The sequence below is a fragment of the Crinia signifera genome, chromosome 2, assembly GCF_055691185.1.
Source record: "Crinia signifera chromosome 2, ASM5569118v1, whole genome shotgun sequence".
Taxonomy (NCBI): Eukaryota; Metazoa; Chordata; class Amphibia; order Anura; family Myobatrachidae; genus Crinia; species Crinia signifera.
In genome coordinates, this window is record NC_139218.1 from 271,190,716 (window position 1) to 271,216,367 (window position 25,652).

A 25,652-nucleotide genomic window follows, 5' to 3' on the forward strand; every position below is an offset into this window, starting at 1 on the left:
CATTTTTAACCTCCTTTTTTTTTTTATTCATCCCACTTATATTTGTAATAAATACAATTGTATAAAATCAGTTTTGTAGGAATTTCATCTCAATGTGTCTGGGACAGATTTATAAGAAATAGTTTATAAAGTGTCAGATGGAGTCTTGTAGTGAATGTGATTCATTCAAGCTGCACCAATAGATCCCCCTCACCCACAGTTTCGCCAGGCTTGCAGTGCACAGATGTCACCTGTTAACAAAATTACAATAAAGTCAGATTAAAAAAAACAACAATAATTTTCAGCTTAAAAAGTGCTGTTCTCCATTACTACAGAATGCTGAGAGAGAGAGAAAACCTAGCAGGGGAAATATGACCCTCAGATGATGTTACTAAATGACTCTCTTGGTACAGTACCTATTATGCTAGTGTGGAAAATTAAGCACCTGGCACTGCTCTCTCCCCAATTCCCATAATAAACTCCCCCAATAAATAAATAAATACATACTATGACCAATCAGTAGGGTTCTTGGTCTGTCCATGTAGCCTCACTCCATGAAACATCCAGGGAGCGGGAGACGAGTGCTGCATTTCTAATCACCATAGTACAAGTGTATATTTAATGATGTTTGGAAGCTGTGCCAGCTTTTAATTTTAGAGAACCCCAAAATGCTTTGTCATGTTATTCAGAGTGTACAAGTATGTGCATACGCATTGCAGCAACATAAGAGTTTCTCTTTAATGTAATCCATTACCCATACAGTAGCTACAGTATATGGACGAATTTGCTCCTTAACCAGACATAGCTAGGGGCCATATATCTTTCATCATGCACAACTCTGGTTACAAAACAATCTAATATTTATTTGATGATGATATGATGTTGAGGTATAAATACATATTTTTATCACACATTCGCCCCTGTATGAGATCATAGATGAACAGCACATTCTGTATACCCATGCTGACACAAAGGAAGCGTACCTTTCCAGCTTTAGCAGCTGTCATGCTGTTCTGCATCTTCATCGCTTCAATGACACAGATCTCTTGTCCCTCTGACACCTATCACAATACAAGTGCAACTAGTTAGGACACACTTATTAGGGCATTGCAGAGTCTGCTTTTCTGCCTAATAAATATACACACTAGCAATACATAGGAGCTGTGAAAAAGCAAAGATTGCTCTAGTCAGTCTATGAACACAATCAAGGACTACCGTAGTGTTTTATCTTCTGAGCATTACTCAAGCCTGCGGATTACTAGTGCAGGAACTTCTTGCATGACAATGCGTGCTTCAGTTGTATGACAGAAACCTCTACTCTGCCCATGAAGATTTCACAAGCATGCTTGTTTCCAACACCATCCTCCAATTATACATTTTACCTGTCTTTATTGGAGTGATTCAATTAACTGCAATATGGGGATGCACATCAGTATTACTTCAACTAACCCAATATTGCTCATTTTTACAATAGACCTATACAGGGGTGCAAGGTAAAATAACCTATTTTGTTACACTGCTCTGTGGCACACCACCCACATTGCATTTCACTGAATGATGTCTTAGAAATGGAAGACTAATAAGGGGAGATTTAGTTAAGGACAAAGTTCCATCAAAATCCTGAGCTATGTACAGCTACAGATTGTAATATGTGAGCAAAAATGAGTGAGGTTTCCTTCCTTTGTTATATAAGCTTATGAGCAGAATGTTGGGATTCAGGGATTTGGGCCAAAAATGCTTTGATTTGAACCCCAGGATTGGAGCCTCCAATCACCAGATTCATGGGACTAGGATGCTCATGCACAGTTTTGTCAGGCAGCGTTGAGCACTAGCAACATTGGCTCAGATGTTGCACGGCTGTGTTGCCCTGGTGGCAGTGGTGTATATGATGCTCGGGTGTGCATTTCAAATATATAAATATCTATTGTGCTGGCCACCAGCCAATCGAAGATGGTGGATCACAACCAATCACGTAAGCGTCTCCTGAATGACTAGCTCCAATTAGGTGGGCAGTACTGTCTGTGTCTCTATGGCTTCTCTTGTAACAGTAAGTGAAAAGTACACACTCCTTACATCCATCCTGTTAGTTTTCCCCACACGCACCCACCCCCTCAAACAATATTTCCTAACTGCTCCCCACCCTCAGCCTAACTTGCTGCTCCCTACACTCTTCTTCATTGCCACTCTCCCTGTTCCTTACAGTGATCTTGGGATTGAGCATTTCTCTTGTTTACATTAATGTTTATTTACTATTAAAATCCTTTAGGACTTAATTAGGGAGCTTTAGATTCAAAAGCAAGTCTAGTACATACTTCAGTACTACATATTGTGTTCTGATCACTAAAAGTCCAAGATACCTCCTAAGGGGGTTATTATTTGGGCACTTAAGTGCAGTGTCTAATCATTTATATGCCAAATACAGCACTTTAACGACAGTGTTTTATATGCAAACAGTAATTTTAAAATGATCAATAAAAAATAATGTTATCTAACTGAAATATATATTTTTTTAAGTGTTCAAAAGATGTGGGCACAGCACAGATGCCCTTTTACAGGCAATAAAACAATAAATAACATAAAACAATAGGCTTCTGGTCTTATTAAGTTACAAAAAGCCCTATGTGACGCTGACCTAAATGATACTGAATGATTCAATTTGACATTTTAAACTGTTCACTGCTGAAAAAAAAAATCTTCTGAAAATCCACAAAAAACGATTGCAAAGAAAAATATTTGGTAGTTACAAGCCAATTTTCTAAAACCTTTTGTCACCAATAGATAACAATAAAATGGACTTCAGAAGATGTCCATAAAAATTAATATTTAGTGAGAAACTGATTTCCCTGTTTAAGCCACAATCTACAAATAAAGAGAGATCACTGGACACAGCCCAAATTAATGTGACAAGTTACTTTCACTGCAACCCCTACATAATGGTCACAAGCCCTACAAGTCTTTCTGATAAACCAAATCTGAGCTGATGAATTTCTCTACTCCTTGTCTAATTGGTACAAAGTTTGCAGCTCTAGATCCTGTATCTTTCATCCGGCTTGCTGCGTCCTCTCCTTTGACATAGAGGGTCATAGGTCACATTCACATCCGATTATCAAAGTAACACTCATTAAGCAGCAGCCTGCCCTGTACCTCAATGAGTTAGTTTGAAGGAGCCGTCAGTACATATACTCAACCGCTTCTTGCATTTTAAGGAACTTTGGATTGACACGACACTGCCATAATCTAAAGTTTCAGACATCTCCAGCTGATGATTAATTATGGGTGGTGGAAATAAAATGCAGTAAAGCCAGCTGCTTGCCATGGTCGGCAAAATTACTATAATGGATATAGGCTGCCAATTTTCCATTTATTGGCAAGCCTTCCAAATGCAATTAGGGGAGTTAGAAATGATATGGAAATCTATCAAGTCCCTTTCATTTTCAGAGACGTCCTTCCCCTGAGACTTGTCTTCAAGCTCCTCGCTGACTTTAGCGTACTAATGATGTTAACTTCTTTTTATTCTTCATTAAAGCACCTGTCAAGGTTTTAAATACAAATTCAGCAGTGATCTATGCGGCAAACAAGCAAAAAGACAAGTTTTGCTGAACTTCTCATTGAGTCGGCTGTGTCCCAGCTCCACAGACATCTCAGAAATGTCCCACAGCGAGGTGGTCCAGGATATATACGCTAGCAGGCACATTATAAGCGAATGGCGGACACCCATCAGGAACTCTGTTGCTCGCCCAGTGCTATTTGCTTTGGAATAAAAGCATGAAAATTAAATGCAAAGGCTAAAATTGCAGAGGTAAAGGATGACTGCACAGTGCTCCATTTCTCAATTTCATCCTTCAGAGCCACAAAATGGGGTGATACAGTTACTGGATGAGATGTACAGTAACAGCTGTGCTCTTCCCACACAGGGGAGGGACTTGCAATGTGCTACGGTCTGCAGCAGACAGACAGCAACAAAGCACAATGCTGTGTAAATACAAAATACTATCCAGGCATATTTAAAGGGAGAAAATCCTCATTATCACTTGCTTGTGTTAAAGGATTTTATGTCAGTACATTTTAAAATCCTGAAATGATCTGGATAAAATAAAGGTACTGTTATTGCATTACTTGTCTAAATCCATTCTGCAGAAACAGTAAGCATGGCATAGGAAGCCGTGCCAGTGGCATATGGTTCTCTACTGTGCTAAACATTCATACTAAAGACAGGTTCATCAGTCATTAGAGGATCTGGGTAAAAAAATTAGCTTCTGATGGATGGTATTTAGAGCTGACCCGCTGATAATACATTACCAAAGAAACACAGCTTTCCAAACCCAGATGACATTAGAAATTGCAGACCATGAAATAAAATAGCTAGGTTATACCATATCATAAATAACCTATTTAAACTCTTCCTAAAATTGGACCTTCTGCAAGGGACCTTGGGTCAGGCCTTCACAGGCCAATTAATGCACAGCACCTGCTGTATAGAAGCAGCACACGAAGCACTTCCGAATCATTTTAGCAATTAAAACAAAACTGTTTCCTGCCTATTTCAACAGGAACGGTTTCAATGCAAGAGTAGGACCCAGAGCATTATGAAACAAGTATGTGAAGGAAGCAAATGAAAGGGGGGTGGGGGGGAGTGGAGGTGGATGGGATAAAGCTGCAGAGTGGAACAGAACCCATCTTTTGTTCTCTTATATTCTGAGCCTTCTGCCTAATTTGGCAGAAAAACAGAGGGTGTGTGGGGGCCTTCCACAGTATCACCTTCTGCTGCACTCTGGCCCCCTAAAAAGATGGATCAATATCATCCCTGCTGACTTCCCTTCAAAGGTGGAAATCCTTCAATTACAGATTTTATTTGGGGAGGGGGACAGGAGGTGGGGACGGACAGGTGACAGTTTAATATGTATCTTGGGTTCTCATTGCCTGGATCTCTCGCTAACTGATCCATTCTTATAGGAGTATACTACATTTAATTTACGGACACAGAAATTGATTTATTTTTTTATCATTAAAAGTAATAACTGTTCAATCCATTCCTTCTCCCTATTACCTCACCTTAAACACCAGATACTGTAATGTCATTGTTATACCTAATCTCTGGCACTGTGTACAAATCTAGGTATCTTCATGTTGATATGATGAAACCTAGAGTCGATAAAATATGGAATTGTACCTTTCAGACTGGGCAATGCGAGTGCCTGCAAATAGAGGATCCCACAATTAGCAGCCGTGCTAGAAGTGCTTATTAAAGCAGTAAATAGAGCCCACAGCTCTAACCGACACAATAGATGATGAGATTGGGGTGTATCCAAAGTGCAGCTGGTAAAGGGCCACATAAGGGCCACATACACACACAATTGGACCTCTTCACACTTATGTGCAAATGTTTCTACTTAAACCCTTACTAGTGTTGATTTTAACTATGGTGAAGAAGGTGCTTTTGCAACATTGTACATCTGGGGGTAAATTTACTAGTGTGAGTTTTTAGAATTGAGAGATACAGATGAAGCCGGCCTGGTCTTTGCAGGGGATGGCGGAAGAATCGCCAGCCGCCATCTGATCTGCGAAAGGGGACGGGCGCGCACGAGATGCGCGCGCATCCCCTTCAGACGGCGCTTCCCTCAGGTCCCGGGGTCCCCACTGCCTCCCCCACCGCCTCCCCTAACCCTGTCCATCTCCCTGAAGCGGAGACGGACAGGGTTCCCGTGGCCCCGCTGCCCGGAAACTGAGACGCACGCGCGTCTCAGTCAGATGGAGCGGATCGCCAGCTGAGACAATCTGGCGATTCTCCAGCAAGAGGGAGGCCGGCTCCATCTGTAGCAACCAATCACATTCTAGCTTTTATCCTCTATAAAATGCTAGATAAGTGATTACAATCTGATTGGCTGCTATGGGCAACATCTCCCACTTCTAAAACTTCAGTAAATGTACCTCTTAGTATTAGACCTAATATTGAGTCCACAAGGCACCCCCAACGGTCCCGATGTTGAGGCATATCCATGTTTGAGCACAGATGGTTAAATTATATTGACTGAGGTGCTAATTAAGTCACCTGTGGCCGAGCATGGATACATTTAAAACCTGGACAGTTGGGGTGCATTGAGGATAGCGTTAGAGAACCTATGGGCTAATGCACTATGACAGTAAGTCCGCTCTCCTGGATATAAAAAATGGGTGACCTAATTAGTTTTGAATGACCAAATGCAAGTTTTCAATAATTTGAGTCGACTGACTCAAATTCCTTTATAGAAAACTTTTGATGGCACCTTCACCATCTTGGGTCATTTATTTACAGTTTCTTATATAGCGCAGCATATTCCGTTGCACTTTACAATTGGAAATGAGGGATCAATACCTCTATGAGGGTATTTATAGTTTTCATTAGATTTTCATTTGAAGTGATGCTTCTGGTACTCGTACTTGATCCCCACCCCTTCCCTCGTGTGCGTATGCTTCTCCCATACTCATGCATCAAGTTTCATGATTATCTGTGCATTATGTATCTTGTCCTACATATGCCTTGAAAATTATTGCTGCTTTAATATGGGCATTCTCATACAAAGGGCATGATTCAGAGTTAGAATCACTGATGAGCAACTTCTCAGTTTGGCAAATTTTAGAACGACTGCACGCGCTTTAGCTGCATTGTGGGTGCCTTTAAGCTGCATGACGCATGACCGCAATGTACTTGCAGTTTGATCACAGCAATGGCAGTCTGATAGACAGGAACCCGGCATCTCTGGGCGGAAACCTGCCGTGCCCAGGCAATTTTGAGTAGGGTCTGTGACATCAGCAGTGACCACTTCCAGCCTGCCTCAGTCACAGATTTGTGGAAGGGTCAGACTTGCTGACATTTGCAAAGACTGGAAAAATCATTAGACGGTTCGTGAATTGCGACATTATTTGGTAGTGGATAGCGATCCATTTGCATTTTTCTCGGAATTTAGCAAGGCAAATCTTCTATTTCAGACTGGTGACCGCTTTCTCCTGTAGTCCACTGCGACTTCTCAGGATTGAATCAGGCCCAAAGTCCTACACCTCCAGCTTCTTGCAGTCTACTAGATTTAGCCCACAGTATTTAAAAAACAGTAATTACGTTGAAGAATGCATGTGTACCAAAATTTGATTAAGAAAAATAAAAACTAAATCAGGCCTAGCTGTTTATATTTGTATAATGCTACTTATTCCTCAAAGGAAAATGTGCCTATAATGTAAGATTGGAACACTGGGAAAGGGTGGGGAAATCACAGGAAGTATCATTATACTACCACAAGTAGCATCATGGGAATACAAACGCCAGACAAGCCTCAGATTCTTCTGGGCATTGTATGTCTATTTTAAGTGTAAATACCAAACTGGTACTGTGTGTGTGTGTGTGTGTGTGTGTGTGTGTGTGTAAAATGAAGTTAAACTCATTTGATTGTTAAACAGTGATATATTTTTCTGCTAGAGGGTTGACCCCCAACTGCCTGTCCAGATCAAGGGATTAAAGATGAACCACTACATATAATTGGTCTGTTCAGTGCAGGGTTATAGACTCATTAGGGCATAATTCACTCCACTCTCGACATCTCAAGACCTGAAAATACAATCTACTTTCATAGTCATAATAAAGTCTATAGAGTTTGATTTCCAAGTAGATAAACTAACCGGTCCATTGACAGTACTTATATGACTTTATCACTAATATATTAAAATGTATTGCTATTTCAATCTTAGGTGTATTAAGACAAAAATAATTTTATTTATATACAAATATAATGTAACGGTCATGGTACCAGCAGTGTATGTGGTACTAGTATATGACATACATGATCATTTCCCCATTATCTTGTGTCTGCAAAATAAATGTGCGTTACAATCCCTTGTTCCCTGCTGTATCCCATGTAATTCTAGTACAATTGTTTTTTCTTCCAAGCTATCACCATGCTGGGTAGATTTGTGTGTGCCAGACCTAGGAATGAGGAGATATCTTTCGATGCCTCCTATCTGCACCCACCTGCTCAGGCTTTTATGAATTATAGACTGTTGCCTAGAAACAAGCAGTCACAACTGACCGGAGATGAATCTGCCACATCTTTATATCACAACTACAGAAAAACCCAGCTTCCTCTCATGATACAGCATACACTATGAGTGATAATATGCTGGGACAACATTTGTAGGTGCACAAAGCCAAGACTCATTTGCATCTTTACTGGAAATATAAAAGTCCATTATGTAGTAACCACACAAATCCCTAAATAATTGGACGTCAATGAGCCCTGAATGGTTTGTGTCCCATATAAACATGTTGCTGTGCACATTTCCCTAGCTCAAAGGTGGGAGGACAAGATTTGTCATGACATCCGATTGAGATGGCTGCTAACAGGATTAGAAAGCAGCTGTCACTTTGAATTACTTGGTGCCGAAGCCTAAAATAAAGATCTATAAGATGAAAACTTAGAGGGAACGGCTCAAGTTGACTTTAGAGAGCGGAAAAGTAGCACTTTAACTTACAAAGAAAGAGCGGACTATATATTAAATTTTAAATGTGCCCTAGTATCAATGTGGCAGCTGAACTAGGTCATTCAGAACATGAGCTGTCTGAAAATATGTTTAACGCACTGCTAGCATTTATTTTATGGATGTATCACTAACTTTTGTTTAAATACAAGCAAACACATAAAAGTATGATTTACACACTTGAGGAAAAAATAAATATACAATATATGAAATGCTCACAGATCTTCCCCTGTAAATCATACTTCTTCCAATGAGGAATTAGGCGGGGACTCTTGCTTGTCCTATCCATTCACCTCTGCATAGAGTAATAGGGGTACATTTACTAAAGCTTCTAAAAGTGTAAAGTGGGGATGTAGTCCAGATCAACCAATCAGTTTCTATCATTTTCTAGGATGCCATAGATCACTAGAATGTAATTGGTTGTTATGGACAACATCCACTTTTAGCAGCTTGACTAAATTTACCCCCTAGTGTCTCTAGAGCCCCAATCCTAGGTTGGACTTGTAGAGTGAAATGATGACAAAGTGGTGGCTCCCTAATCTACTCTGTCATTCCTATCGCCCTAACGGTGGGATGGTACAGTTATATGTACTGTAGTGGAAAAGTAAACAGGAACTGCATCAGGAATGTCAGAGGACAAGAGGTGACCTGGACGATTGGTGGGCAGGCCAATATCACTGGCCAATGATATACCAACAACCTCTTATATATTATAATATAATGATCGCATAGTGCATTTGCACCCTCTCTCTCTCTGTGTAAACCATTTTATTGTCAGCAGATGGCACCTTTCATTACTGAGGGTGTGTAATTTAGAGCCACTTTTCCCTACCATGTCAGAGGACAGTCCGAAGAACTTTACTCTTTTAATAGCATAAATATGATTGCCAGGATAGAATCTTTACATATACCAGGACTTTTAAAGATAAGGACATATGGAAATTTAATTACATTGCATATAAATGCTAGTAGTGCGAACAAGTGGCACACAAGAGAAAATATATAAATTTATAAGGTCTTAAATAAAGGTATAAACAGTGGTGTAACAGGATCTTGTGGGCCCTGCAGTAACATACAGAAGGGACTCCTGTTCCAATGCTTCTTGAGAGACACCTCTATGCAATAGTTATTAATTTTATGCCCTATAGTATTTCCCTAGTTACATTTTTGAACCATAGCAGTGCCTAAGTTAATATTATGCCCCATAGTAATAGCCTAGTTTATTTTATGAACCATCATGAACCCTCTGCATAAGAAATGCCACATTGCATAGGAAATGGAACGGTACAGTGTTGTCCTAGAAAAAACTGTAGATACAGCTGCAGTCCCACACAGAATATAAGCATGCCACTTAAGAAGCTGCTCGATCGAGCCACAGGTATCTCATGTGTTATGTGTAACGGGACGTTTAATGCACAGAGGATAGATGTATCCATATAACTAGCTTCAGTTTGCCAAGTGGTGTGAGACGCCTGCCATAAGTGAGCTGCCACATTCAAAGCAACTCTAGCAGGGTTGAATTCCCTGTAAATTTTCCCGGGAACTTGGCCCGGGAACCTTGCACACCAGCGCTAGGGGCCAACTCGGGAATTCAGGCTGATGTGAAAGGGGTATAAGACACATTTTTGTAAAAAGATATGACAAAGATGGCCGTCATTATCAAAAGTAGTATGGGATCTAGTGCACCAAGAAGGGCTGTTTGGCTGAACAGTACCAATAATGTATGAGGACACATATGCTGGACAGAATAAAAAGGCTATGGTATGGTTCACATTCTGTTTACCTTTATACTAAATTGTTCTAATATTATCCAATGACGACCATAAGCAACCTGTGCAAAGACCGGTGTGTGCACTATTGATTATTTACAAATATAGAATATACAGTAATTTTAGAACTTTCCCTAAATCATAGCAATCATTCACTGCTGTATTCATAGCCTGCACTAGACATATAAAGGCTGATTGGTTATTCTGTAGGTCTCTGGTTGAGATCATATTCTGGAACTAATAGGATGAGAACTAAGAGCACAGGGACATATAAAAGTTCCCAATCAAGACCAGACAAAATAATGTACCCTGATGGCACCAGTTATGGTATGCTTCTGATACTTTATAAAAAACAGCTTACAAGGAGGATAATTCGAGCAGCTTGCAGGGGCAAGCGCAGGATTTTGTTGGGAGGCAGGGGTTCTGTACATGTACTGAATGCACATCATATATTACAAACACTTTTGTACATATACATACATACAGCGCATAATTACAAAGACATCATATATACATACTGTAGACACACACACATATACACAGAGCATACATGCACACAGCATACAACCACTTTAGACACACACACAGCAACAGCATTCAAAACATAATGCAGCATATACATTCAAACACACAGTACATACACGCGGCATATACATACATTGCATATATACTGTACATGCACGCATGCATACTTACAGCAATATTATACAAAACATAACGCAGGATATACATCCAAACACACACACACTGAGCATACAGATCATACACACGTTATATACACAAAAACACATAGCATATACACACACAGCATACACTGTACACACACATAGCATACAACACACACAGCAAAACTATACAAAACATAAAGCAGAATATACATCCAAAAACACACATAGCATACAGTACATACACACATAACATATATACACACACAGCATATACACACACATGTAGCATAAATACATACACAAACAAACAAACAAACAAACACATAGCATACGTACAACATATATATACACACACACAGCATACATACATACATACATACATACATACAGCAATGGCATACAAAACATAGCACAGCATATCCATCCAAACACACACACACACAGCATACAGTACAAACACACACAGCATATACACACATAACGTACATGCAAACATAGCAAACATACAGCATGTACACACAAACATACACATAGCATTCAGAGACACGGCATATACACACTGACATACACACACCGAACATAAACACATAGCATACATACACACACATCATGTACATACAGATACACATCATTTACAGAGTGACACACATAGCGTACACACATACACACTCTTCCTTCTCAAGTAAACATCAGGAGAGCAAGTATCTCACCTGGCAAGCATAATAACTAAAGCCTGAAGCATATAACACCCACCTGTTCAGCTTCTGAGGACCATCCCTGCACATACTTGCCTACCGTCCCGTAATGGCCGCGAGGCTCAGAAAAAATGTGTCCCCCTCCCTGCCCCCGGAAGTAATTTTAGCCCTTCCCCGAAGAGCCCTGGCATTTATTATAATGTTGGTGGGGCTTGAAGACGTCAAGCTCCGTCCCTGCCCCCAGAAATGCCACACCGGCCTTCTCCTGGAGAGAACCAATTTAATGTAGGCAAGTATCTACATGTAAAACCCGGCCACATGGAGCACAGCCTCCCCTGCTGTTAGCCGGACAGCGGCAGCCTGTCTCTCTCTCTCTAGGAGGCAGGTGCCGGTAGCCACAAAGCCCATCCGAGGCTGCATTTAAAAATAAAAAAAAATCTGTCATCTGCGCAGATGGATCAGGGAGCATGGGAGACTTGAAACACCCCTGCATGCACGTATGACTTTATAAACCATCTTTTGTGTCCAAATAAGTATCTGTCAAAATCTTTTCCCTGCAAAAAGGTAGACTGGCAAGAGCTTCAATCAGGTTTCTCTGCAACATATACCAATCAACAGAAAAACTGAAATTTCTAATAAGGAGCTTACTTCTACCAGATATAGGGTTAGGTCCAGACAGGTCATTATGATGCAGGGAGCAGGAACTGGGCAGGGGAGAGGACATGGAACAAATACACTGAGGCACAGAAGCTCCTGCTCCTCTTTTACTCCGCAATTGTGGAGTCTGTACTGTGCTCCTTGATACTGGTCTGGTTCAGCTCCGCCAGAGAGAGACAAAAGGTAGTCAGAACTATGGAGAAAATCATTGGGGCACACCTTCCCTCTGTCCAGGACCTGTACCTGTCCAGAGCAAAAAAGCAGGCAACGAAGATAGTCACGGACCAACTACATCCTGGCCATGGCTTGTTTAACCTGCTGCCATCAGGCAGACACCACAGAGACATTTCAACCAGGTCCACCGGAAGCCTAAAAAGTTTCTTCCCTCAAGTGGTTCAACTGCTGAACTCCTGAACATCTCACTGTCTAGTCACGCCATAACCCTCTGCACATAATTTAACACTGTGTCCCCATGGAATATCTTTCTGTATAACTGTACATGTTCCCCCACCTGTTTATGTTGTTTTTTTTTTTTTTTTTTTTTCAAATATATTTATTAGATTTTTTCATACATTACATAATGAGACGGTTAAACATCCAATTTGTCATGTGTTTCAAAGTTTCAGTGGTCACGATTAACATGTTCAGAGATTTCAACAAGAAATAGAAAATTCCAACAAATGGAAAACGTACAGTTGGGGTGTATAGTGCAATACAATACTCAGATCCCTTATAACCGAGGGGGGATAAATTATCCCGGTCTGGTGTTACTTCATAACCTTCCCTGAAGGTGTCAGGGAGGATCTGGCTTTAATATCGCCAAGCAAATGTACGTTCGGAATACATAACATAACAATCCGATGATAACCATAAAATATAAACAAATGTAAATGAATACAAACGAGTTGGGGGGGGGGGGGGGGGGGGAGGGAGGGGGGTGGAAAGATCAGGGAAGAGTAGGTGGGGGGGGGGGGTCCGTCCTTGGGTCACTCATACTTTATTCTCTGGTGCCTGCACCAGTGCCAATGTGAGTCAAGGTGTCAGAAGTCAATTTGGGAGTCTGAATAGGAATTCTTTCTGTCTCAGTTGTATGTGTGCATATATATATCTAATTGTTATATCTGGGGATCTTGGGTTTCAGGAATGGGTATCCTCTTCTTCTAGTACCAGGGGGCCCCATCTCGCCACAAAGCTGGTATATCTGGCCGAGTGTACCTGTACATCAAATTTATCGTAGTTCATGATGCGTTGCAGTGAATTAGTCAGTTCCGTGAGGGAAGGTGCATTTTTGGACACCCAGCTCCTCGTTATCTGCTTTTTTGCCAGTGTTACCAGTATGGTGAGGAAAGGGATGTGTCTAGAAGCCTGAGCGTCTAGATTCCATATATCAAAGTTGGCAAACAAGAGTGGGAAGGGGTGAATTGGTACTCTCAGGCCTACGGTTTCATGTATGTAGTTCAGTATCTTATTCCAATATTTCTTTATATATCCACAGGTCCACAGATTATGCATGAGAGAAGCGGAAGAAGCTCCGCATTTCAGGCATCTCCCTGATTCCTCTACATCGAAATGTCGTCTTTGAGCCTGTGATATATATGCCCGATATATTGTTTTTAGGTGTGTTTCCTGTAGTGCTGCTGATTTAACAATGCGCATTGTTCTGTCAAAATATTTGAATAAAATATCGTCATCCGTCAAAGTTGGTATATCTCTAAGCCACTGTTCCTGAGTTTCCTTTCTTAATTTAGGTGAGGTGTTTAATAAGTATTCCTTGTACAGTAATTTGGTTTTAAACGTCTGATTCCCAAATTTGCCCACAATAGAGTGGAGCCGGGAGCTTTTGGGGAAAGTGCTGTCTATTGGGGGAAGGGAGGAGACGTAGTGTAGTAGCTGCATCACTGGGAATAGGTTGCTAGGAGTCAGCCCAAACTCGGATTGTAGTTGATTAAAGGGCATCACTTTTCCTCCCGGGTCGAATACCTGAGCTGTGAGTCTTAAACCTTTCTTGAAAATGGGTTTAAACCCTGGGTTATCCATGCCTGGTTTGAACAAAGGGTTTCCCCATAATGGTAGCCAATCCGTATGTACGGGGGAGCATTGAAAGATTTTGCAAGTGTATCCCCATGCTTCATAAGTGTCTCTGAATAGAAGATGCGATAAGATGTGTTTTGGGATCTTGTTTTTTGGAGTGTGTAGTAATGCACCCGGTGAGTAGGGGTGGAATAAGGCACAGTCTAAGTCATATAGTGTGAAGTTGCTTGACTCCAGCAACCAATCCATGGCATATCTGGTCAACAGAGCTCGGCTGTAAAGATTTAAGTTGGGGAAACCCATGCCCCCCTCCGTTTTGGGCATCTGGAGTTTGGGTTTAGAGATCCTAGGCTTTCTACCCTGCCATATGAATTTTGTACACAGTGCCATTATGACAGTTATATCTTTAGAAGTGAGTTTGATTGGGAGTAATTGCATTAGATATGTGATTCTAGGGAATAGGATGGATTTAACAATTTCTATTCGGCCCAACAAGGAGAGAGGCAAGTCCTGCCAAGCCTCCACTGAGTGTTTAAGTTTAGTGATAGCAGGGGTAAAATTAAGTGCATATAGAAGATCTGGTTTGTTTGGTATTTGTATCCCTAAATATTTGAGATGTGTAGGCTTAATTTGTATTGATCTGAGTTCTGGTGTGGAGTCGAAAGTCGGTTTCACTCCACTTAATGGGAGCAGCTCCGACTTGCTGACATTTATTTTATATCCCGAAAAACTACTAAATTGGTCAATAATTCGAAGAGCTGTGGGTATGGAATGTTCCGGATGGGAGAAAAACAGCAGCATGTCGTCTGCAAACAGGGATACCCTCATGTCCACGCCCCCCACAGCAATCCCCTGGTATAATGGGGATTCACGTAGGGCAACCGCCAGGGGCTCCAATGCTAACGCGAATAGGAGCGGGGACATGGGGCACCCCTGCCTTGTTCCTCGTAGAATTTGAAATGGGTCAGATATGTTCCCGTTACAGAGTATACGTGAGGATGAGCCTGTGTAGAGGGTCTTAAGCCAATCAGCAAAAATGGGCGGAAAGCCGAATCTGCCAAGTGTATGAAACAAATGGTCCCAGTGCACCATGTCAAAGGCCTTTTCAGCATCTAGTGAAAGTATAGCTCTAGGCACATTTGACATGGCGCACTGGGAATTGCAAATCACCGACAACACCCTCCTAATATTCGTAACTGGCTGTCTGCCTGCCACAAAACCTGTTTGATTTTCGTGTACTAGTGATGGGACCAGTGGCTTTAACCTTTCCGCTAAAATCTTTGTCAGTATCTTGTAGTCAAGATTAAGCAGGGATATGGGGCGATATGACGCAGGGTCTGAAAGGTTTCTGCCAGGCTTCGGCAGGACTCTTATGTTAGCCATATTAAATTCAGAGGGGACCTTAGGGCCCCGCAAAAGTGTATTAAAAACCTGTACTAAACAGGGAGCGATCTTGTTTTGGAGTATTTTGTAATATTCGGTCGTGAGTCCGTCAGGGCCCGGGGCTTTATTTGGTTTTAGACTGGATATAGCGATGTTTACTTCCTGGAGAGATATATCTTTGATCAAGTGTTCGGTTTGCTCTAATGTCAATTGGGGGAGGGGGAGGTTGTCCCAGAATGTAGCCTCTTGCGCCTTATCTGAGGGTGGGAGTGAATATAGTGTACTGTAAAAGTTATTTAGGACGTTAGCTATTTCTGCGTTAGATTTTGTGAGGGAGCCGTCTGGTTTTTGGAGTGGATGTATTGTAGCGGGGGTTCTCTGGCCCTGTAGCAGGTTCGAGAGTAGTTTCCCGGACTTGTTTCCAAACTTGTGGAATTTAAAGTCCTTGTTAAACGTGTACCATGCCTCCATTTTTGATATGATAGCTTCGTATTGTGTTTTGGCTGTGGTGTAGGTAGATCTCGTTTGGGGGGAGGGGTGAGTTTTGAAGTCTTGGAAAGACTCTGTGAGTGTTTGCTGTGCTTTAATGTATTCCCTAGTGGTGTTTCGTTTTTGGGAGGATGAAAAGGAAATAATTTCTCCGCGAATCGTGGCTTTCGAGGCTTGCCAGTACAGTACTGGGTTTGCGTTTAGTGTAGGGCTATTGTTGGTGTGATAGGTTTCCCATGATTCTAGTATTTTTTCTCTCAGTTTGTGTGATGTGGTGATAGAAGATGGGCATCGCCATGAAATGTAAGAGGATAGTTCTTTCTGGAGTTTAATTTGGATCCATACTACTGCATGGTCGGATATCGTGATGGGTTCAATATGTACATCTTCAATCCTAGGAAGCATGGGGATAGATGTGAACATATAGTCTATTCTTGATAATTGGTTAGTTGCTGCTGCCAAGCATGTGTAATCCTTTTCAATTGGATGTAACACTCTCCAAACATCTAGTAATTGTAGTTGTGACGTTAGGGCCTGTATGCCGAACTTGGGAAGGTTTTTTCTATTTGCATTTGGTATTTGCCTGTCTAGTGTTGGGGAGCTAATAAGATTGAAGTCACCGCCCAATATAATGGGACTGGACATATGTGGGGTAAGCAAAGATATAATCTTCAGGAAAAATGGCTTAGAATACTTATTTGGTGCATAAACAGACATCATAGTATACGTTTGTTTCTCATAAATCATCTGGCACATCAAGTAGCGGCCCTCTGCATCTGCGACAACATCGGAGACCACAATGGGCAGGTGTGATCTAGTCAGTATGGCCAGACCTCTAGCTTTAGAAGTGTATGGGGCAGATGCCACCATTTTCCAACCCATGGTACCCAGCTTCATGGTCTCCGATGCTGTGAGATGTGTCTCTTGGAGCATAACCACATCCAACCGTATCTTTTTTACATATATTAACACATTTTTCCGTTTCTTGGGGGAGTTTATGCCCCCAATATTCCAAGTACCTATTCTAAGAGACATCAAAAATTTTCAAACATATCAAGTAATTCCACATGTTATTGATTTTGAAAGATGTATTTTCCTTTGCTCACTAGCATATATTATATATGTACCAAGGGGACGAGTAATAAGGGTATGATGGGGGGGTGAGGTAGGGCAGAGGGAAAGAGAGGCAAGGAGAGGGGGAGACATAACATACATAAAGTAAAAATATGGATATAACTTCCGTATTAAATATAAGACAGGGCAATACATTGCCTACCAACAAGATGAGGGTATAGGCTCCAATGGCCGGTCGCCCATCTTTTAACCAGAAATCTATATTTTCAATTTTTAAACGGCTTATCTAATAGCTTCAGCGATGATCATTATTCAATTTTAGCTTTTCTTTAAGTTTTATATTTCCTCTTGAGTGTGCCAACAGGCAGAGGAGAAACAAGAGTTGATCAGGGGGGGGGGGGGGGGGGGGGGGGAGTAAGAAAAAGAGGGGTGTGGTAGTCTCTGTATACGGTACTTGCTATCTGATGTCCTCAATTGGAATGGGATACCTCCGGTACAGGGGTCTTGATCTGTGAGCCCTTGGGGACATCATATAGTGCAGGAAAAGCATCTTGCTTGATGACCGTAGGTATACTTGTATGTTGTGATATGGGGGGGAGGGGGGTGTGGATGCGAAAGCATAATTGAGGGGGGGGGGGGGGGGTGGGAGGGGGGGGATAGAGTCAACATTACCAGTCTCAGTAGCATAGTCACAGAGGTTTCTTCAGTAGGTTGCAATGTGAGAGACTTTCGGTCTGCGGTGGGTTTGCGAGAATGTTGGGGGTACTTGTATTCAGTCGCAATCTGACATGTGAGTGTGGGCGGTGTCGGCTGTTTGAATTTCTTGTAGGTAGGCTTCTGCATCTCGTGGAGAGAGGAAGTCCTTGAAAGATGATCCATCGAATATCCGCAGTCTGGCAGGATACAGGAGAGCAAACTTTCTTCCATCACGGATCAGGCCAGCGCAGATGGGGGAGAAATCTTTTCTTGCCTTTGTAAGTTCAGCTGAATAGTCTTGAAAAATAAGAATCTTATGTCCTTCCCAGGACAAAGATTTAATTTTGCGAGACGCCACCCACAGTAATTCCTTATGGAGATAATTCAGAGTCTTGAATATTATGGCACGGGGTCTGGCGCCCTCTTGTGTCCTTTGTGGACCTAGCCTGTGTGCTCGTTCAATGACTAAGTCATTGCATCTATCCTGCACATTTAATAAATCCGGCAAAGTCAGTCTGATAAAGTCATATAATGCCTGACCCTTCACACTTTCTGGTAGTCCAATCACTCTTAAATTATTTCTCCTGGACCTGTTTTCCAGGTCCTGGATTTTGTTCTGTAATTGGTGTATGACCTTAGTGTGATCCTCAGTAACCAGCTGGATCTCTGTCACAGCTGCAAATGTCTCTCCCACTTTGTGTTCTGTTTCCAGCACCCGATGTTGTAGCTGAGCTATCTGCCTGTTGATATTGGCAGTTTGCTCCTTCATGAGGGGTAACATTGCAGCGCGCATCGCCATTATGAGGTCCCCGTATGTGACTGGTGCTTGGGGGTCTGGGGCTGGGCAGTCTCTGTGGGGCTCTTGTGGTGTGTCAGGGTCGGCATGTTTTACCTGCAGGTCTCCAGGGTTCCCATCATCTTCCTCGTCTGTAGCGTAAGTGCTATGCTGGGGTGAGGCGGGGAGTGACACGCTGGACGCGGTGTGCGGCGCCATCTTGCTTTCCCTTCTCCTCCGGTCCCCCTCCTTTCCCCTCCGCTTGTTGTTGCCGGGCATCGCTGTTAGGTATTTTTCCATGCACCGCTCGTGATCAGCGGTGCAGCGGGTGTGTGGTGTGCCGTTTGTTGGAGGCGCAATGCCTTGTAAAAGGGTAGATGGGCGAACAGGCAGCGGAGCTAATCCTCCTAGCCGCCGCTCATGTGCTCGCCGGAACCGGAAGTTCCACCTGTTTATGTTGTTTATTCCCTCTCACTGTAGTTTTAGACCTACAAACAGAAACCTTCCATTTTTTATGTGTGCACTTTGCTCATTTCTATGTTTTTATATTTTGTTTATGATTTCTAGGAATTTTCTGCTTTCCAATGAGTACTGTTAAACATTAATTTGGGTTTTACCTTGTAACTAGAGCCTGGATCAAATATTTATAGAAAAAAAAATGTTAAACAAGACTGCCATAACACGATATAGCAAATAAAAAAACAATATAAAAAAAAAAAAGTTAGGGCTGCTGCCTATTCTTTTTTAGATTTTATGAACTAGTCCACAGGTATATGATGAGACTGGTCTGAGTTTACTTCATAGTGTGATTTTACCATGTAGGCCTCTGTACTACCTAATGTATGTCTCTGTATGATCCGGACAAGTATCTAAATAAACCTGCAAAAGCAGTGCTGGAAACAGATGTGGTCTATTGATAAGATTAGGACTGTAATAATCTACCATTGGGTTTCTGCTCACAGGAAGGCACTACAGTGTCTAATCCGGACCCAGGGGTAATTGACAGGTTTGGGAATATACAATTCTCTGCGGCCCTATTTCCACCACACATTAAGTGGAACAACCTTTCATTCAGCTATGTGTGTTGTGTGGAGCATATGGCAACTTGCAAGATAACCACCCAATAAGTGGTTGTTAGTTAGTCTGCAATATTTAGACATTTGCCCTCCCTCAAGTGCCTTCAAAATAAATAAATTACCTAACATGATAGATTACTTTGTACCATGTCTCACTACAGTGATCCTAACATTGTTTTAAACATACTGTAAATGCTGGAAGTAAAGAGATACATAAAAAATTACTTCAACAATGAGGAATGCCACTAAATTGGGAATAAACAGGGTGAACAGTCACATAAAAGTTGCACGGAGATGTAGTAAAACAACTGTACAATTCACTCTCTGCTTTCCTTTTCCATTGTCTGCAAGGTAAAACCCAAATTAATGTTTAACGGTACTCAATGGAAAGCAGAAAATGTCTAGAAATCATAAACAAAATATAAAAACATAGAAATGAGCAAAGTGCACACACATAAAAAATAACGGCACTTATATGTTAGTTGGGCGCCCACTAAGCTATTTGCTTAGTTTTACGCGTCTGCTCGCCACACTATATAAAATTAACTCCATGCTGACATGGATAGTGGGGGTATAAGCGTACTAACTATAGTGGGCACCCAACTAACATATAAGTACTAAAATAACTAACTATGCCATACATAAATAAAAAAAATTATATTTAAAAACAATTGTTTTTTCATTCATGCAATACAACTGAACATAAGAAAGCAGAGACTTTCCAAGAGACATCAGAAGTAAAAGGAACACCTTCTGACATATGGAGAGGAAGCGGTTGAAAACTCATGTGCACCTTTTCATGTGTCGACCTATTGCATGTTGACCTTTTGTCAATGGTGAAATAGTGAATGTCGACCTTTTGCCCGTATTGACCTATGGAATGTCGAGCTTTTGGTGTCGACTTATTGACTGTCTAATTAGACACTGTAGACCATTCAATCCACACCCACAAGAACCACACCACAGGTCTCTTCCAGTACAAACTGCAATTATTTTTGTCAGATGAAGTTTGGAGGCGTGTCGCAAGGCGAGTTAATATAGGATCGCATATGCAATGTTATGCATTTACCACCCAGGATCGCATTGCCATATGAGATCGTTTCTCTCAAATGTATGTCCCTGCAGATGCAGGCACAGCGGCTCTGAAAGGAGCCCGTCCCTGCAGTCTTCTTTATTAGGTGCCAGGGAGTCTGGGAATGCGTGATCAGCACTGACACTTGCTGACTGCACTGCAGTGCTGTCCATAGCCTACCTTAGAATGGCAGTAGCCATCTCATAATGGTGGTTGCCCAGGGAGCCACTGAGATTCTGCCTGATATTGAAACATCGGGCAGCATTGCAATCCCCATAGAAACCTATGGAGGGTGCGGCTAGCCGCGTTGCAGGAGCAATCGGAGTTTCCTGCTGCTGCCCTCCGTGATACATGCGGGTGTAATTAATATTTAAAACTAACCCCACAAAACTGGTGTTAAATGGGCCCGTTACTGTACAGTCACACTACACCCACATACTTCATTTCCAATCTAGAGATTGGATACACTGTTCTCATTCATTAAATTGATATTAAAGACTATGAACGACTTGCAGGCCACTTATGACAACTTTCTCTCTTGTCCACATATTCGGAGGCATGCTGGCGTGACTTTCCCATGTGTGATAAGTTCAATCAAATCTTTACCGTCTGATTTCTAGTCCCTTCACAGGATGTCAAATTAACTTTTTTATTTTAAAATGAAAAAAAATGGCACAAATTCTGACATATTCTAACTACAAATATTTTCAAAGCTATTTTAACTATAGCTTGGGTTAATATTACAGAATTACATGTAATTACTGTAGTAAAGAACAAGGACAGACAGAACATAGGAGACATGAATGAATCTCTATATTATTTGAGCTATTAGTTAACCATTATTATTTTATTCAGAATGGCATTAGGCCACTTATGAGAAGCATAGAATTACATTTGCATTTGACATGTGCTTATTTCCCTAAACTGAAATTGGATTCTCTGGCTGGGAAGGCGCTATAGCCTCTTGGAAATCACAATTCTCAGTGTCGCCAATCTGGCCCTATTGCAGGAGAGAGCACCTTTCCACGTTTACAATATGTGATACCTAAATGGTGTATGGGTCATTGAATTGACCAAATTTACATATGGAACCACTCTCCCTTTTGCGCCAGCATGCCAGATATCAGTATCTGGCAGTTGCAGGCGGAGGGCGGGTTGGTGAACGTGGGCACGAGAGCATCTCACACGCTTGCGCGTCCATTGCCGAGAATGGGGTGATGTACGCGTGCCCCATTCGCCAGCTTCCACTTGCGGCTCCATCTGTAGGTTGATATGCATTAAGTCGCCACTGAAGGTCGACAGGCCTTAGGTTGACACCTGAAATAAATGAACATGGCTAAGGTCCTCAGGGTTGGAAGGTCGACACAAGCATTAGGTTGACAATGGCAAAATTTCTGAGTTTTTCTTGCTTTTTGTCCTGAATGTCGACATAGTCGCCAGGCACACTGTCAAAGTGTACTGCTGCGCTTGGCACACTATTCTATTTACCCTCCACACCTTAGTGAATGGTAGAGCATGAAATACCACCTGTCAGCACATGTCGGTTTAAAAAAACCCTGTGAAAATCTCATGTTGACCTAATGCTTGTGTCGACCTTCCAACAATGTTGACTTTAGCCATGTCGACCTATTTCAGGTATCCACCTTCAGTGGTCAACCCAATGCATATTTACCTTAATAGGCTTAACCTAATGACTGTATCCCCCTAAACGTGACACCTACCCACACAATCCATAACCAAAATGAAACCATAATTGTGGCCGCAATATAATATAGAAATATACGTATCACAAGTAAACCATCATATTATCAATATATAACACTAAAATTAGATTTAAAAAAAATACCAGCTCTCATCCAGTTTACTAGAAAACTATCAAGACAACAATATAACAGTACAAGAGAGGACTTGTAGTCAAAATAAATTCACATTTATTTCAAAAACAACTGATGTGCATTAATATTCAGCTATACATAGGGTACTTGTTTCCTAGCACGGCCACACGTCTGGACCATTTAAGCCTTTTTTAGCCACCTGCGATGCGACCTACGCGATTTTGACCTTTTATTAATGCATTTCAATGGGAAATCGGGGGCATCGCGTCGGTCGCGTCGCAGACCACTAAAAATTACACCCGATGCCCGCGATATATATATTTTACACAACACAGCATTAATATAAAAATAGCAGGTTTTGTTAAGAAGTAGATAATCAGTTTTGAGTATCTTCAAGACCCGATATTAAATTATTTTCAATAATGTAACCAACGTATTGTCCCGGGGGAATTCAAGTGCTATGCTAATTGATCGGAATTATCTGATGGGATTTAATTCCCCCCCAAAGTAGATTAGACCAATTCATAAAAACCTATACTTTTTTTTAACATTTTGATTTTGCAGAATTACTTAAATAGACTTAAATTACTTTAAATAGACTGCTAAAGTGAATTTTCAGAAGGTGCCCATACACGGTGCGATGAACTCTGAGCTTTTAGTACTAGATTGCATAGCACCTAGTACAAAAAGCATACAATGTGCTACAGCCCGTGCTTTTTTGAACTGGATACGATGCAATCTAGTACTAAAAGCACAGGCTACACAGACTTTCTTTGCTGTGCGCAGGAGCGCTTATCGCATTGCACCCGGAAAACGCACCGTGTATGGGCACCTTTAGGCTGAATTAAGTTGCTGTACTTGAAGTAAAAACTTCTTATGGTGTTATTTTATCAATGACCTAGAATACAAAATAGTGAGACAATCCAAAAATAAGAAGACAATCTAGGCTGCTGTGAAAATTCAGATCATTTAATATCCTTTCCTTTACGACTGCTTTGTGTCTGTTCTCAACATATTTGAATTCTTTCACTGTAAATAGCATGAATTCATCCCCCTTCCCTTGAAGTACTTCCTCATATTTCCCGAGAGCATCCAACCCTCTAGTTTCAGAAGGTGACCTCTTGCTTCCCTCCTGTACCTCATTGAAACCTTTGATATATTTGAACTGTTATATTATTATTTTAAACATATCCTTTTTCCCTTCCCTGGAAAAAAAAGTCTTGGCTCCTCAATGTACTTTGTTTTAATATTACATAAAAAGATTATGATTATTAAATAAATGGTCAGACCAACTGTAGATAAATTGTCAGACTTACAATGTGAAATAAATAAGTAAACATTACATGTAAGAGCTACAGTATGGGTAGTATAATAAAATGTTTAGAAAGGAGGACAGGAATATTGCACCGCAAAGGGCCAAATTATTACTCTTTCACAAAAACATATGTTTAAAGTGTATCTGTGAACAGTTATTCAATGTATTTAATGAAGACGCTATCAAATTTTTGGACACAAACTAGTTCAAGCTCTGATTATGATAGAATAGTAATAGAACAGTAAAGGTGTAAAGAATGCAAAAAGAAATTTAAGGAACAATTAAATCTTTTTTTTTCCCATGCAAAATTCCTTATTTTAGAGCTGTAACATTTTCAAGAACCACTGATCTTGAATAAAAATTTTTATTTTTTAAAAGTCTAAAAGTTTAAAAGCTAGACCAATTCACTCAAACATCTTGCTGCTGTGTAAGGTAACGCTTGAAAAGGTAGAGGACACTCTTTTTTTGTGGACCGCAGAAATAGGACTAGATGAGAATTAATAGGGATCATTTACAGCTAAAAGATTTTGGAAACATTTGTAAATGACATACAACCGGAGAGCATTAAAAATATGATATAGCTACTGTAGTAACAAGCAAAAAGAAACAATGGATTACAGTAGTAGTAGTTTCTGATAAATTATGAAACCGCAACATATTTGGGAAAACCATTATTATTTATTCTACTATTAAAATGTAATCCATATAAAAAGGTGTGCATGTCCTATTTTTGCTAGTTTATGCTTCTTTTATGGAGTATTGCCTGCCTTGACCTTATTTAGGCATGCTCAATAAAGGTCACAATGTCCAAATAGGGCATGAAGTATACACTCAAAATAAGAAGACTCGACAAATTGTTACCCTTACAATGTATTGCTAAAAATATATTACAAAAATAATAAAAATAAAAAACAATAAGCACAGTACCTTTACTTCAAACTTCCTGTATGAATGACAATTAATATGGGAGTACTTACCATATCGCCAGGCTTAACGGAAACAGCGACCACTGTGCCTGGCATCGGTGATCTCAGGATGCTACTAGTGTCCTCTTCTACCTTCTCTGGCATGTACTTGCTCAGCTCAGCTGCATGCCTGGTCAACACTTGCAGTTTGTACTTAAAATTAACAAAATAAATTAACCAATTAGATTTAATTTACACAATAAGAAAACCAGTCATTTCCTGCCAATATGCACACTATGGTATTAACAAGGGTAATGTATTTACTGCTGTTCTATAATTATATTTACAGCTATTAGCAAACAGATGTGAAGAAGCATGGTACACAGAAGATAGCCTAATGGAAATAACATGTTTTGTGCGTAGGGGTTCATTAGTGTAAGTTATTAAAATATATGTACCATCAACAATAAGGTGTAATTATTATAGGTTTTCTAAGCATTTTGCCATTTTCAATAAGGTTGTATTATTTTGTTTTTACATATTTATGATACATAATATAAATAAAAGTGCTTTATAGAGTATTAGTATGATACATAAGCTAGCTTATCACCATTCCTCCTCATGCAGTGGTGATAATTAACCCTTTGAGTGCCAACATCTCTGTGAAAGATGTGCAAAATACCGATTAAAAATGCCAGCGTCGCTCCAATTTGTTATATAAATTCAAATAA

General features: G+C 40.8%; 1 protein-coding gene across 1 annotated transcript in view; it reads right to left on the bottom strand.

The window, feature by feature from the left end:
• The window catches only part of PCCA (propionyl-CoA carboxylase subunit alpha), a 457,969-nt gene continuing 432,317 nt past the window's right edge, over window positions 1-25,652 (bottom strand). Inside the window, exons 22-24 of the mRNA XM_083168630.1 lie at window positions 24,994-25,134; window positions 963-1,040; window positions 1-230 (exon numbers count right to left, since the gene is read on the bottom strand). Coding sequence (XP_083024756.1) covers window positions 162-230; window positions 963-1,040; window positions 24,994-25,134 — 288 coding nt within the window. The 3' untranslated portion in view covers window positions 1-161. The remainder of the gene's footprint in view (window positions 231-962; window positions 1,041-24,993; window positions 25,135-25,652) is intronic.